Source organism: Lissotriton vulgaris, chromosome 11 (assembly GCF_964263255.1).
Source record: "Lissotriton vulgaris chromosome 11, aLisVul1.2, whole genome shotgun sequence".
NCBI lineage: Eukaryota > Metazoa > Chordata > Amphibia > Caudata > Salamandridae > Lissotriton > Lissotriton vulgaris.
The window spans coordinates 150,672,525-150,687,547 of NC_141699.1; the positions used below are offsets into that span (position 1 = coordinate 150,672,525).

The 15,023-nt window shown below is 47.3% G+C and overlaps 1 protein-coding gene across 1 annotated transcript in view; it reads right to left on the reverse strand.

The window, feature by feature from the left end:
* The window catches only part of CFAP251 (cilia and flagella associated protein 251), a 663,510-nt gene that overhangs the window by 543,096 nt on the left and 105,391 nt on the right, over positions 1–15,023 (reverse strand). Inside the window, exon 5 of the mRNA XM_086942981.1 lies at positions 4,479–4,588. Coding sequence (XP_086799107.1) covers positions 4,479–4,588 — 110 coding nt within the window. The remainder of the gene's footprint in view (positions 1–4,478; positions 4,589–15,023) is intronic.

The following is a 15,023-nucleotide window of genomic DNA, read 5'->3' on the forward strand; positions in this document are numbered from 1 at the left end:
CCTTCATAGTCGTCCAGAAGGTCGCTCATCTGTTTCTGTTGTTTTTTAAGTTGGGCGACTTGTTGCTGGAGGGTAGAGGTGTATTCTATGAGAGCCGCAGTTTTAACTTCAACGTCCTTGACCTTTGTGTCCATTTTGTATGAATATCTCTTGCGTAAATATACTTTTTCTTTTTTCGCAAATTACTGTCCTGAATGAAATGTTCCTCTGTACTTTATGTGCCATGCTCATGTGCTACTATTTCGCTGTTATTCCTCGTATAAATGCTTTTTTAATTTGTTATGGGCCCATGATACTAAACGCGAACCTTATTACCTGGCATTCATTTTATCATGCACAATGGTTTTACTGGCGATGCACAATGAGTGCATTCGGCTTTCTCGCCTCCCCCCCCCCCCCCTGCCCCCTCTCAATGATACACGGCTCAACCTATTTCACAACTGTCCTGAATGAAATGTTCCTCTGTACTTTATGTGCCATGCTGCTGTGCTACTATCTCGCTGTCATTCTTCGTGCAAATGCTTTTTATTTGTTATCGACCCATGATACTAAACGCAAACCTTGTCACCTGACATTCATTTTATTATGCACAATGTTTTTACTGGCGACGCACAATGACTGCATTCGGCTGTCTCTCCCCCCCCCCCTTTTCAATGATGCACGGTTCAACCTTTCTCACAAAATCTATGTGATTCATTTACTACCAATGCGCAGCACTTAACATATACCTTGTCACCTTGCCTTAACGCCACGTTTACTGTGAATTTTACAGCAATGCACGATGCCTCCACCTAATCTAAATGTACGGTCTACGCACAATACGCCTCTACCACTTGTATATCCGTTTTGACATTTGATGACCTGACTATTCCACATTGTCCTGCTTCTAAAACTTGTCCTGATATTTGTCAATCTATTACATGACTCTATTTCTATTTCTCCTATGCATTTAACTTCCATTCATGAATCGCTATTGCCATTGTTTGACGAATGTTACATCACTGAACTCCTTCATGTGCAATTAATGAAGGTCAATGCAAACTCGATTTACACCTTACTTATCGATATGCTCATTGTTCTGTCAAAATTCGAATTATGTCTATGTCAATCGGAATTTTGCTAACCAAATGTGAACCATTCCTCCTTTTTGCTTTCCCTAATTGCTTCCTCTGCCTTTTTTACTTACATAACTACCTCGGATCTTGTCTGTGTGTTCCATCTAATCCCAACCTCCCTCCCCCTTGTATTCAGATTGACATAGACATAATTCGAATCTTAAAACCATTCCTTCTGTCTTCTCTCTGTCTGTCTCCCATATCTGGCATTTATTAATTTAACCTCAATTTTCTAATAACATACATATCCTACTATCGGAGTGTACCTTCCCTCCCCTCGCTTATACCCCCCTTCTCCTACCCACCTTGTATGTTCCATTTTCGCCCTTCATCTTAACAATATTGCTTTCCTTTGGCTACTACATATATTTACCAATCTCACTTTCATCCTTCCGTTTTCCTATCTCACTAAACTTATATGTATGTACAGCCCTGAGGAAGCCCCAGGCCGGACGGCCATGGAAAGGGTTGAAACACGTATTAGCTGTTGTTTTTGTTCACTCATTCTTTGAAACAGAGTGTCAGAAAAATCATTATAAACACCCTACAAAAAACATGAGTGCGTGATTGGATTTTCTTCCAGAACGGAACGGATGAATCTAATCTTGCCCAGACAAACCTGTAAAATCATTATACACCTACTGGCAGGGTTGAGCATCAGCTAGTGGTAGCCAGCGTTTAGATCTAACTTTGAACCATTACATGCCATTGAGGTCTGCAATTATGTCGTCCATGGTGGCAGTGATGCGTCAGTCACGCCTTATGGCCTTATTAAGTAGTCGTATACAGAGCCAAATGGCTCCCGTCTGCTCCAGCTTTGGATGTACCATGAGATACACCTCCTTGATTATGTTAATTTGTTCTAGCCTCAAGATGCCTTTTAGACATCCGAGCAAAAGGAAGAGGAAAGAAAATATTGGATGGATGACGTTCACCTGCAGGTCATGCAACTTGCTCGCAAAGAATACTAGGCATAGGTCTTCTGCAATGTGGAAGCCCAGCAATGCTCCTTCTTCCTAAGTTGTGACACGAAAATGGGGTTGTGTCTCAACATCTTCATTGCAGACAGGTACATCGATGATGCCTGCCAGCGAAACGGGCTACTGTCCACTGTAGTCATAGAACTTGGTGCACGACAGGGCTAAAGGCGAGTGGGGTAGGCTGTAGGATGTGATACAGTTTAATGTTCATCATGTTTACGGACGTCCCGTGTCAGTTAGTGTGCTAACTTATGTGAGCCTGTGATAGTTATTTGGCAAATGAGATTGGGTTTACATCAATTCTTGCCTTGCTTGGCGCGTGAGACAAAAAAAATCTTCTAGTCATTATCATCAAGTTTGCTTCGTCTGTCTGGTATCATGGTACTGTGGATGCTGTCCTGTTGTTTCTCTTCCAGTGATAGCTGTTGTAAAGCTGATGTGATACCGCCGTGGGTTTTATTGTCCTTGTTCTCCAGTTCTGCACATTCAGGCAAAGTGGTTCGCCTTCCCACATTTGGATCATGTCTTCCCCTGGGCTCGATACTACCTCTTCTTTGTTTGGTGTTGCTCTCATAAGGTTTTGGTGTGCGGGTGCACTTGTCAGGGCCTATTCCATTTCTTCTGTCTGACTGTTAGGCAGTTCATGGAATCTGGCTAAGAGTAGTATGCCTTCCAACTTGATGCCAGATTAGCGCAGTGTCAAATGTCTCATGACCTGCATTCTTGTATTACTTAGGTTCAGACTTCTTTTTCAGCAAATGTAAGCAGTTTTGATGACAAACAATGTTGTATTAACATTCAGAGACACAGGAACCCAAAAGCTTTAAAAAAAAGCCCAGCCTGCTGAGTGTGGCACCAGCCAAAGAACATCACAAGAAAGAATGACCAAGCATTGATAAAGCTGTTTCTTCTTCTGCTTGGATCTATATTTTATTTGGTCTTGTAATAACAATATTTGACACACTGCTCCGAAGATTTTCATCTGGTTCAATGTAATGATATGATCTTTTATTCTCTTGCCCTGCCTTGTCCCTCCTCTCGTCTTTCAGTACAGAAAGGTAACTGGAGAAGTAAAGTAAGATAGATGAAGTAGAGAGAGAAGGAGGAGTAGCGATTGTATAGATATAGTCGAGATACGAAGACTTTTAAGGTAAATCATGAAGATGAGGAAGTCACAAAGAAAGATACAGAAATGTAGAAAAAAGAAAGGGTATGTAGAGAAATAGTAATAACGAGACAGGTAAAGTGAGCAAAAAAGTAGCAAGGCGGAGAGAATGGTAGAGAGAGGTGAAAGTTAGAAAGAGATGGGATACAGAGATAGAAGGAGTACAGGGAAGTTGATCAATCAGAGAAAGCGGGAAGAGATGTAGAGACAGAGAGGTGAAGTAGAGAAATCTATAAAGAGTTAAAGAGAGAGGGGCGATGGAGAAGTTGTGATAAAATAGAGACAGTGGATCAAAGAGGGATGAGAGAGAGGAGGTAATGATAAAAAGAGAAGAGAGATAGTGAAAGAGATGTATTGAGAAAGGAGTAAATTGCTGAGATATGAGACAGAGGGATCAGATAGAAAGCGAAAGTGGGTGGTTGAAAGGTGAGGCAGTAAACCAAAATCAAGTTGGATTTAGCGGTTAGGCATGGAGAAGGAGAGAGTTGTGGTAGAGACTGAAGAAGCAGAAACAGAAGACAGATACAGAGAGAAAAGAGGTTGGAGAAAACACGATGAATAAAAGCAGCAAGAGACGGGGGCTGAAAAAGAGATAGCGAGCCGTGAGTTAGAAAGAGAGATGGGTAAAGCTGGTGAGGTGAAGTGGATTGAGGAAAGGTACTGGAAGGTGTTATGGAAACATACCACTGAGTTGTAGAGAGAAGGATAAGGCAGAGAGACAGCTGAGGTAAAGAAGGGGAGCAGAGAGGTAGAGATCTAGAGATATGCACAGATACTGGTATATAGGCAAGGGAATAAGAGTAAGGTTAAGAGAGGTAGAGGAGAGGAAGTTGTATATTGAGACAGGCGAGGTAGACAAAGGTGAGGAAAGAACTGAGATCGAGACTAAGGAGATAAATTGAGATAAATCAAAATAAATGAGGTACAAGAGGTGATGTGAAGTAAGGAGAGAGACATGAGACAGATACAATGTAAGTGTTACCGGATTCCTGAGAGTGTGAGTGTTAGGACCTTGCATGCCCAGCTGTCAAATGAAAAAGGAATCTGTTTTTTATGTACCTGTATAGATGGACTTTTTACTTTCCTGGTAACTTTACAATAGGGCCCTCTAGAAAGTTGTGGCCCTTGGTAATTACCCACTTTGCCCATACCTTAAACGTCTGTATCTGCAGAAGTGGAAAAATATAATAATTAGATTGTGTGCAAATCACCACATACCCTGAAAAAGTGTCCCAGATTAAAATGAGGCTTTCTGGTCCTTTGTCAGCTGTTGCAATCCACCGCCTGTCTTCACTTACGCAAACACAGGATATGGAGCTACAATGGCCCTAGGAAACACAGAAACATTTCTTGTCATAACAATCAAATTAATGTAATTAATCTGTGAAATTTACATTACCAACAAGAGCAAATGCCAGCATAAGAGCCAGTTTTACATTATATGCCACGTTATACTCAATTGCTACATACAACAAATCATGGAAAGCACACTTGAATTAACTTCAGTCACTGGTGATCACTCCGACCAGTAATTGCAAAGGGCCATATTCCAGAATATCGTTTTTCGCTCACAATGCCATTGTAGACAGGTACCTGTCATATGCAAATCAGTCTTGGGCCTGCTCCAATAGGAACAGACCAGCCTAAACTACAAGGCCAGGTGCCTTCCAGATGGGAACGCAAGCAACCCCAGACCAGTTTGGACCTTCTTAAGGCTTATCAGTGAGATACAGCTGAGGTACTGTGACACAGTGTGTAGGGCCCATGTCTGGGCATACACGTCCCACTCAGGACATTTATTGCAACAAACAACAAGGGGATGGAACGAATACCTGAAATAATTTCAACCACTGGTGATTGCTTGGGCTTGCATTATAGACCATCGTTTTTCACCAATGTCATTAGAGACCTGTCAGTCAGTCAATATAGCTTTATTCGATTTTGGTTTAAAATCATAAAAGCGTACAGTTAAAAACGGTTGTAGGTAAAAACATAAATACAGTAACACATAGTATCTGAAGTTAAAAGACTTTTGCCCGACCTGTGGGGGAAATATATTAATTGTAACGAGCTTTTCACAGGTTAAGCTTAAATCAAACTGTAATTAATAGGGATGCCAATACTTAGGACTATAAAACAATGATTCCTGTCCGGTATAGGTGGGAAAGCTACGGCCACTCGATACGTGGAGTCCTCTGCCAATTAACATGTTACAGCCTACTTTTAGGCTAGGTGTGGGGTTACACGGCATTCTAGGATAAAAATCATGCAAGTCCTAGACAGAAATTGGACCGGTTCCCACTTGGGGTGCACTGGTACGCAGGTATGGGACAATGTGTCTCTGCCTAAATCTAACGAGTACTAGGTCACCATCAATATCTTTTGGGAGGGAGCCCAGCCAGCCCACCCTTTGACACTCAGTATTGTAGCCTCGAGGTTAGGTGGCAGGGATCTATTTTTTGTCAGCCAGAACTTGACAGTTTGTCAGGTCATGTTGTCTCTCGGTTTTCCCAGGTGTAAGTGATGGTACTCCCGCGAGGACACATACAAAAGGAGCTGCCTCCGGTGGGAGTTGGATAGGGATAGCTTTGTTATACTGTGCTCTAGAAGAAGTATGCTGCGGCAAAACGGGTTTAAAAGAAGTTTTACGGGCTATTGGGGCTGGTGCGTTAGGGACTGTTGATTGGGTTGGAGCCCTTTTATCTTGCATAATTGGCTTGGGGTCTTTGGGAGTAGAAGGTAGGTTGGAGCAATTAGGTGTTGTAAAGCATTTATTGGCTAGCAAGTGCGACTTGATGGTTTCCTCCATACCAGTCAGCCTGTCCCCTAGTGTGTTTATTTTTTCTATTAATGGTGATATAATAGAGCTGTCCAGTTGTTCAATAAGGGATAATAGATCCAGCTGTAAGGGGGATGCTAGAGTGACTAATTTCTCGACAACCTTAGGACTCGTGGAAGAATTACTGACTGGAACTGTGGGGCTTGTACACAGTTTTTGGAGTTTTGATTGATTCCCAGTGTGATTAACCCCACTACATTTCCTTTTAGCAGATAAGAACAGGGGGAATGCAGTCCTTTGGGTGTTTTCAATATTGACTTTTTTGGATGATGGGAGGGATTGCAGGGGGCTAACAGTATCAGGTAATACACAGGAGCTTTCGGCGGGAGGCGGTGATTCCACTAAGGTATGTTTAGTTTTACATAGGGTGTTTAGGTCATCTAACCACGCAAGAGCGTGCTCTGTGTCTACTGTTTGTGTGGGCTGGGGAGATGCGCCTTTAGAGATGGACAATGTTGTACTGTTTATATTATCCCCTTACGAGTCATAGTGTAGTTTGGGTGTGACAGAATAATTGTAGACAAGTCATATGCATCGGGAGGGGAAATGTCCTGGGAGAGAGGCAAAGGCAGTAATCGGAATACCAAAAGGGAGCAAATGTCTATCTTTACCTCCTCTTAACAAGAGCCAAGGGGGGTAGCCCCATCCCGTCCTCCTCGGGCCTCTGATGGCCACAGAGGGCCCACCTGGCCCGGGCTTAGCCCGGCGACGTCGGCGCGCGTCCGCAACACGGAGGAAGCGGCTCGCCTTTATGTGCGTCCGTGCGCGGTGATTCCCGGATGTGGGCGTGTCCGCAAAGGAGTCTGGGAGCTGTAGTCTTCCCCCACTCCAACCAGTGAGTGTCCGCTTCTATGTCCCCCCGTTACCTCTTTTGGTCTTCTGTTACAATCCACAGAGAGCCACGTTAGCTCCTAGCACCTAGCTCCTAGCACCTCCGGCACCGATATTGCACGACTCCAGTCCACTCCGCTTTTTTTTGGTGTCCCCAGACGTCTCTTCACCTGGGCAAAATCCAATTCAAAACGATTGCGGAATAATTAGCTTTTTTCCTTTTTATTTAAATGTCCCAAAACAACTCTTTCTTTCTTTTATGGCTTCCAATATTAGCGCTGCATTGCTAACAGCCGGTTTGGACTCCTCGGCTCCTCGGCAGGGAAACAGGTTCGCGGCTCCGATTTGGAAAACGGCTCGCTTTCTCACAGTACTCCGTGATTCAATGAGCCAGCGCTGCACCACCGCAACTCTCGCCCACTCTCACCGCCGTTGCTTTCCCTCGCTTCGTCAGCACATATACCGAATTTGCACTTGGTCCCGAGGTTTCTGCTCACCTTTTCTTTCACCCTTTCTTTCACAAAAGGGACTCCCAGTGTCTACTTATTCCTTGATTTATTCTCCTATTTATATTTCCCTTTTAAGCCACTAATGCCTCTAAAATTGTGCTTCTTTGAATTTCTAGTAGTCTCTGGCAAGCAATTTTTAGGACTTCGCAGTTCAAAAAAAAGGGTCAGGCCGATGTTTAATTAATTGCTCCCAGCATTAGGTTGCGCAGCAGTCCCTGCCGTCATTCGGGAAAGCGCTGGTCACCTCCTCAGCTTCTCAGGCACTGCCCGCGGCCATGTCGATGAACTACCCCTGCGGCTGCCGGAAACTCGCAGTCATGGATGCCCAGCTGGAGCAGACAAACTCCCGAAAAGCTCACTCTGCATACTGCTAAATCCTAACGTTTGGGATTTCGGAAGCCTGCCTCGCTTCTCAACAAAAATCCCCGCAAGCATCACTGAGAACTCCAGCCAGCAGCAACAAGCCAGGTACGAATCGCCATGTTGGTGGTGGGGCTCCTGAAACGATCCCCATTAGAGACCTGTCATATGCAAATCAGTTTTAGTTCTGCTCCAATAGGAACAGTCTTGCCCAAACTCCAAGGTCAGGTAACCTGCAGATGGGAACACAAGCAACCCCGACCAGTTTCGACCTACATTGGTCGCATACATAAGGTTTAGCTTAGGCACAGTAAGAATGGGACGCACGTCTTGGCATACCTGTTCAGGCATGGGTCACCTGCTCATTGTGCTGTAGCACTCAAGCTGCACCGTACTGAAAAAGGCCCAAATAGACCGAAACTGATCTGGCGTTTCTTGTTTCCTGCTTAGAGGAGAACTGGTCTTAGAGTTCGGGTTGGACAACTATACCTTTATGGGCACCCTAAAATGACGTCTAAAAGCATCTCAAACTTGTTTAAAATCTAAGTTTAAAAGGATGCATCAAAGGGTTTTGCCCATTCTGTGTCTATGGGAAAATGTGTTCATGCATATGGCCCATGATTTTGTATCCAATTTTAAATTTCCGATGAACCCCTTTCAATTAATGTACCCAAAGACATTATGAGATGAATTATCTTTAAAAGAATTTTTTTAATTGCATGGCTTGAACGACATCAGTAAATCCATATCTCTTGTTTCAATCAAGCGAGGGAGGATTAGTCAGAAGATCAAACAAGAAATAGAGACAAAAAGTTGTGTGTACAAAAAACATCTGGTGTAATAATTTATTTGAAAAATTACACACCTTAAAGTGACAGGTTACCCACTGAAAAATAAATATGAGTCTGGTCTAGGAAAGCTTGTGTGCCAGGATGAGAACATTGAGCCTTTCAGACTGTATCTGGCTAGATTTATCTATTGATTGATTGATTTGCAAAGTGTATGGCTACGCGGCTGTATTCCGGTGCTAAATGACAACTGTTAGACCTGACATCATTGGCTTGAGTCTCTCCTCCATTTTTTCTGTTTTGCCTCCACTGTTTTACGATGTTTTGCTGGTATATGCTTTGGGCGCCGTGCCACTGCTGATCAGTGCCATAGCGCAAGTGCTCCTTAGGTTAAATTGATGTATCTATTGTATCCATGTTTGGCTTATTTGGTTTACTGTCAGTCCCTAGTCTAGTGCACCAGGAGTGCCGGGGCTTGTAAATACAAATGCCGCTCGTGGGCTTGCAGCACGTGTTGTGCCACCCACAGGAGCGGCCTCGTAAAAGAATGTCTACGGGTCGGTCATTGCGAGACCCACGTGCAGCCTAGTGCTGTCACGCAGGCTGCGCAAGTATACCTACTTGCCAGCCCCTCAAACCTTCCCTTGACTTCATGTTAGTCACCCCTATGGTAGGCCCACGGGCAGGGTGCATTGTAAGTATAAGGTAGGACACCCCTGACCAAGTTGGCATGTCCTGATAGTGAATTACAGCCATCTTCGTTCTTCACTATTGCAAGGTAGCCTGCTCTCCATTAGTTAGAATGGGCCGCCGGGATTATTAATGCTATGATCCTAGCTGGCTCGGGGAGCATGGTGCAATGTCGAGTTTGGTATCCCTGAACTCGGGGTTTAATTACGCATCCATTGGTGTGGATGGTTTTTGGACTCTGGGTTTGAAAATAGCACTTTTAGAAAGGGTCTATTTTCTTGTCTAACCATTTCTGGTTTCTGCTGGTCTTGCGTGTGTGTGACAGGAGCTGGGTGGCTCCACAGGTCTGGATGAGTCAGTGTGGGATGAGTGGGACATTTGCGTTGAGAGTAGGGGGAGAGTAGTTGCTGATAGCCTGCCCTGCCTGATACAATGCTGGCTCCACCTCCTGCCAAGCGGCTGATGGCTCTGTGCCTGCCATGGACGATCCTAGCCCCACCTCCTGCCAGGAGGCCGATAGCTCTGCTCCTGCCAGTGTCAATGCTGGCTCCACCTCCTGCTGGGCGTCTGAGGACCCAGCCCTGCTCAGTGAATAGGCCAGGTGCTACTGCCTGGCTCCACCCGCAACAGACCCAGGATGTTGGGAAATTCCCCTGCATGGACAAAGGGATCAAAGCCGAAAAGGGGTATAAGAGAAGGACCCCTGAACCAAGAATTTAGATCACTTCTGACAAGGAACCCTGTAACCAAGGACAAGAGGCCTGCTGATCTGCGGACTTGCCTACCCCTTCTGCCAGTGTGCTGTTTGCTGGGGGGAATCCTGCAGTGCTTCTTTATTTTTGCCAAGGAAACCAGGAGAGAGGAACTGTGTGTGTACTCCCACGCTTGCTAAGAATATCTCCAAGGACTGGAAGAGTGCCAGTCTCCTGCTGAAGTCACAGGGCTAAAGGACTTCATCTGCTTAAAGTGCTATTTGCTGGAACCTGTGAATCCAGCACCTCTGAAAGAGCCGGCAACCTCGATGCCGACGGACGTCACCGAATCCAGCTCGACATAGTGGGTAACGGCCCCAGTGTCCCGCTTCCTCGACGACCGGCCGCCGGGCCCGACCGACGCCAGCAGCCACGCCAGTGAGTGGGAGTACGGCTCCAGCTCCAAGGGACCTCGTGTCTGCACCGCTGCTGATCGCATCGCCCTCGTGCCCTCTCGACGCCGTGAGCGCTGCTCACTCTGTGCAACCGACAACGACGCCTGCTGAGGCCTGATCGACACCGAAGACGCGGCGCCAGATTGCTCGACGCCGCTGATCATCGCGTGCTTCATTTTCCAAAGGTACTGTGTTGTTGGGGGTCCGTGTGACTCCGGGCTCGACGTAGCGCTCCTCGCGGTCGACGCCGAACCTTTGGATTAACTTTGCCTCGACGTTGTGTAGCACCCGTGTGGGTTACCCTGTTGCTAAGAACTGTATTGCCAAGAAGAAGATTTGCTTTGATACTAAAGACTTTTGTGCTAAAGAAGAAACTACCTTTGAACTATCCTTTTTCCCTTCCCAGAGTATTTATTAAGATTGTGTACATTTTTGTCGTTATCTGGTCTTGTGCTAAGCCTTATATAAAAATACTTATTTTTATAATACTACTGTGTCGTGTCCATTTGTAGTGTATTCACTTTATTACTGTATGTGGTCATAATTGCTTAACACACAGCCTCTGAGATAAGCCTGTCTGCTCTGCCAAGCTACCAAGGGTGTGAGCCCCTTGCCCTGACTAGAAAAGGTGTGTCCCTATTTGTCAGAAGTGTATACCTCTGCCAACTAGAGACAGCCGGTTCTAACATTGGATGCAGCGGTGAGGATTTGGACCTTGCATTTATGACCCATGTGCAGTGATTAGTGTGCGCTACATAGTGAAAGCAGACCGTAGCGCAATCACAATCTAATTGGGAAGGATCCTATTTTTGGTTCTCCGCTTTTCTGAAGCTTGATTTTTTGGAACACTGCCAGTTTTGACCATGAGTGACACCGGAGTCACTACCCCTGTTGTTGTTGTTGTGGAGGAATTCGACAGAGCGAAGATAAACGACTACGGCTTGAAGAAACTAAAATCCTTCTGCAAGCAGTTTAAAGTTCCCACCAAGGGCCTCTCGTTGAAGGAGGAATATCTCAAAGCTCTGGAGGCCTGGTTGGAGTCCAGAGATCCCACTGATCCGGTGGAGGTACCGCCAGTGGAAGGGGATGAGGAGGCGCCAGCGAATGGGCCTGAGTCCTCTCCCGGAAGCAGTGTTTCCTCCAAAGGTCTTTCCCCTGAAGAACGAGAAGAAAGGGCGAAGGAGCGAGCATACAACATGGAAATGGCAAGGCTAAAGATAAATGGGCAGTTGGAGTTAGAAAATGCAAGAGGTAGAAGAGAAGCTGATTTGGAGACCAAAAGGTTAGATTTTGAAAGAGAGAAGTTAGCTTTGGAGCGTGATACCAAGTTGAGGGAGTTGGAAATCCAAGCTAAAAAGTTAGAATTGAATCCCTCTGGTGGCAGCATCCCATCTGGGCCTGCAGAAAGTAAGTTTTACTTTTCCAAAGATGTGATAAAAGATTATCATAGGAACGAAGATATTGGTCAGTGGTTTGAAGCATATGAGTTAGCATTGTTGGCCCACCAGGTCCCTGAGAAGAATTGGGGAGCGGGGTTGTGGGGTCGCTTTGTGAATGAGGGGAGAGATACCCTATTAGACATGCCTGTTGAGGATAGGATGTCGTATACTCCTATGAAAGATGCTTTACTGTTGCGGTATGGTCTAACCCCCGAGAAGTACAGACAAGCTTTTAGAGAATGTAAGAAGTTGCCTGGTACGACGTGGGTTGAATATGTGTCTTATTTTTGCAGAGCCATGGATGGTTGGGTAAAGGGCAGCAAAGTGGAAAGTTATGAAGCTCTTTATGATTTGTTTGCTTGGGAGCATTTGTCTAATAACTGTTTTCTAGAGCTGCGCCAGCACCTGATTGATAGCAAGATATCTAACCCTAGAAAACTTGCTGAGGAGGCGGACCGCTGGGTCAGTACCAGGGTCCACAAGGGTCCAGTGGGAGACTCAGCCAAAGGTGGGCAGGGTCCCCAGCAGAAGAGTGGGGGGACAAGGGTAAACAGAAGGAGTCCCAGAAAGGGCCCCAAAGTAATCCCCAAGGGAACCAAGGGAAAGGTTCCCAGCCTCCCCCTGAGAAGAAGCCAGGGGCCCCGACGGGTAAACCTGTTCATAGGGGCCCCCTAACCTGCTACGGTTGTGGGCAGGTGGGACACCGGTTTTACGACCCCCAGTGTCCCAAAAAGGATTTGAATGCACCGCCGCGTGCACCCCCCGTCAGTTGGCGAGTGTAGCCCTGGGAGGGAAGGAGATGGTTGTCCATGGTGGGAGGGGTCCCGCAGAGATGTCCCTGGTCTCGCTAGTTGACATGCAAATGGTCCCTCCACCCCCTCTGCCTAGTAACACTAGTAAATATAGGCAGTGGGTGACCATTAATGGCCATAGAGTGGAAGCTCTCAGAGACACCGGAGCGAGTGTGACAGCTGTCAAGTGTCACTTGGTGTCCAGGGAGCAGGTGGTTCCCCACGCATTCTACCCCGTGATAGCTGCCGACAACTCCCAGAAAGAGTGTGAGGTAGCTCAGGTTTCCTTTGAGTGGGGGGGGAGTTTCAGGTACTCTTCAGGTTGCTGTGAGGCCCGCCATGCCTGTCGATTGTCTCCTGGGCAAGGATTTAGAAGACTCCCCTTGGGCTAAGGTGGAGAGAGAGGCGCACTTGAAAATGTTGGGTGTGCCAGAGTGGGTGTGTGCAACCACTCGATCGATGACAGCGAGTAAGGGTGTTGATGGGGTCCCGGAGCCTGAAAATATGGCCCAGGACCCAGCTGTGAAGAGAGGAGGCAGGGGGCGCGGGAAACCGTCCCCCGTAGTTCCCGTGGTCCAGGAGGAGGTAGACCCTGAGGGGGATGCCCTGGAGCCCACAGGGGAACAAATTGCCGAACTGGGAGACCTGCCCGAGCTGACCCATTGGCAGCAGGATGGTGGTCCCTCCAGGGAGGAATTCTGTGCGGAACAGAAAGTGTGCCCTTCTCTTGTGGGTATGAGGCAGCAGGCCTCAGCCCAATCCTCAGGTGATCAGTCAGGGTCACATTTTGTGTACGGGGAGAACAACCTCCTGTATAGCGAGCCTAAGGCTGCTGAGCCTGGGTCAGCCCGTGTGCTGGTGGTACCCCAGCGCTTCAGAGCCTTCCTACTGGGTTTGGCTCATGACGTTCCGTTAGCTGGACATCTGGGGCAGGACAAGACCTATGACAGGCTTGTCACCCATTTTTATTGGCCTCAGATGCGAAGGGATGTAGACATCCATTGCAAGACTTGTCACACTTGCCAGGCAAGTGGGAAAAGCGGAAGGAAGCAGAAGGCTCCCCTCCAACCTTTTCCAGTGGTCAGTACCCCCTTTGACCGGGTGGGTATTGACATTGTTGGGCCCCTGGACCCCAAGACAGCCCTGGGCAACAGGTTTATCCTGGTCTTGGTGGACCATGCCACACGGTACCCGGAAGCCATCCCTCTCCGAACAGTGACGGCCCCCGTGGTGGGACGGGCACTGATGGGTGTTTTCTCCCGGATGGGGTTCCCCAGAGAGGTGGTGTCAGACCGGGGCACCAACTTCATTTCGAACTATATGAAGTCTCTGTGGAAGGAGTGTGGGGTAACCTACAAGTTCACCACTCCTTACCACCCTCAAGGAAATGGGTTGGTTGAGAAATTCAACCGGACCCTTAAAGGCATGATCATGGGTCTTGAAGAACCAATGAGGCGGAAATGGGACGTCCTCTTGCCATGCCTGTTGTTTGCTTACCGTGAGGTACCGCAGAAGTCTCTAGGGTTCAGCCCCTTTGAGCTTTTGTACTGTCACCCGGTAAGAGGGCCTTTGAGTCTGGTCAAGGAAGGCTGGGAGCAATCTCCCAGGTAACCTCCCCAGGATGTATACAGCTACATGCTGGCCTTTCGGAACCAGACTCGGCGCTTCAGAGAACTTGCTCAGGCAAATCTGGAGGCCAGCCAGGAGGAGATGAAGCGTTGGTACGACCGGAATGCCACTCTGGTAGAGCTTCAGCCTGGTCAAGAAGTGTGGGTCATGTCCCCTGTGGAACCTTGTGCGCTCAAGGACAGGTGGACTGGACCGTTTAAGGTTGTGGAGAAGAAGAGCGATGTCACTTACTTGGTGGACTTGAAATCTCCCAGGAACCCCTTGCGGGTCCTGCATGTCAACCGTTTGAAGCCCCACTTAGAGAGGTCCGAAGTGGGCATGCTCCTAGCTACAGATGCTGTAATGGAGGAGGAGAGTGAGCCTCTTCCTGACCTCCTGTGTGCTAAAGAGCAAGACGGGTCAGTGGATGGTGTGGTCCTCTCTGACACACTGACCCTTGAGCAGAAACAGGATTGTCGCCACCTGTTGGGACAATTCCCGGATCTGTTTTCCTAGGTTCCGGGTGTCACTCATTGGTGTGTCCATGACGTTGACACCGGAGACAGCCCTCCTGTGAAGCACAAGGCTTACAGGGTGACTGACAAGGTTAGAGCATACATTAAGGAGGAGGTCTCCAAAATGTTTGCGTTAGGGGTGGTTGAGTCCTCTAGCAGTCCTTGGGCCAGCCCAGTGGTCTTGGTCCCGAAGGCTGCAGCGCCTGGTGCTTCACCAGAACTCCGGTTCTGCGTGGATTACCGAGG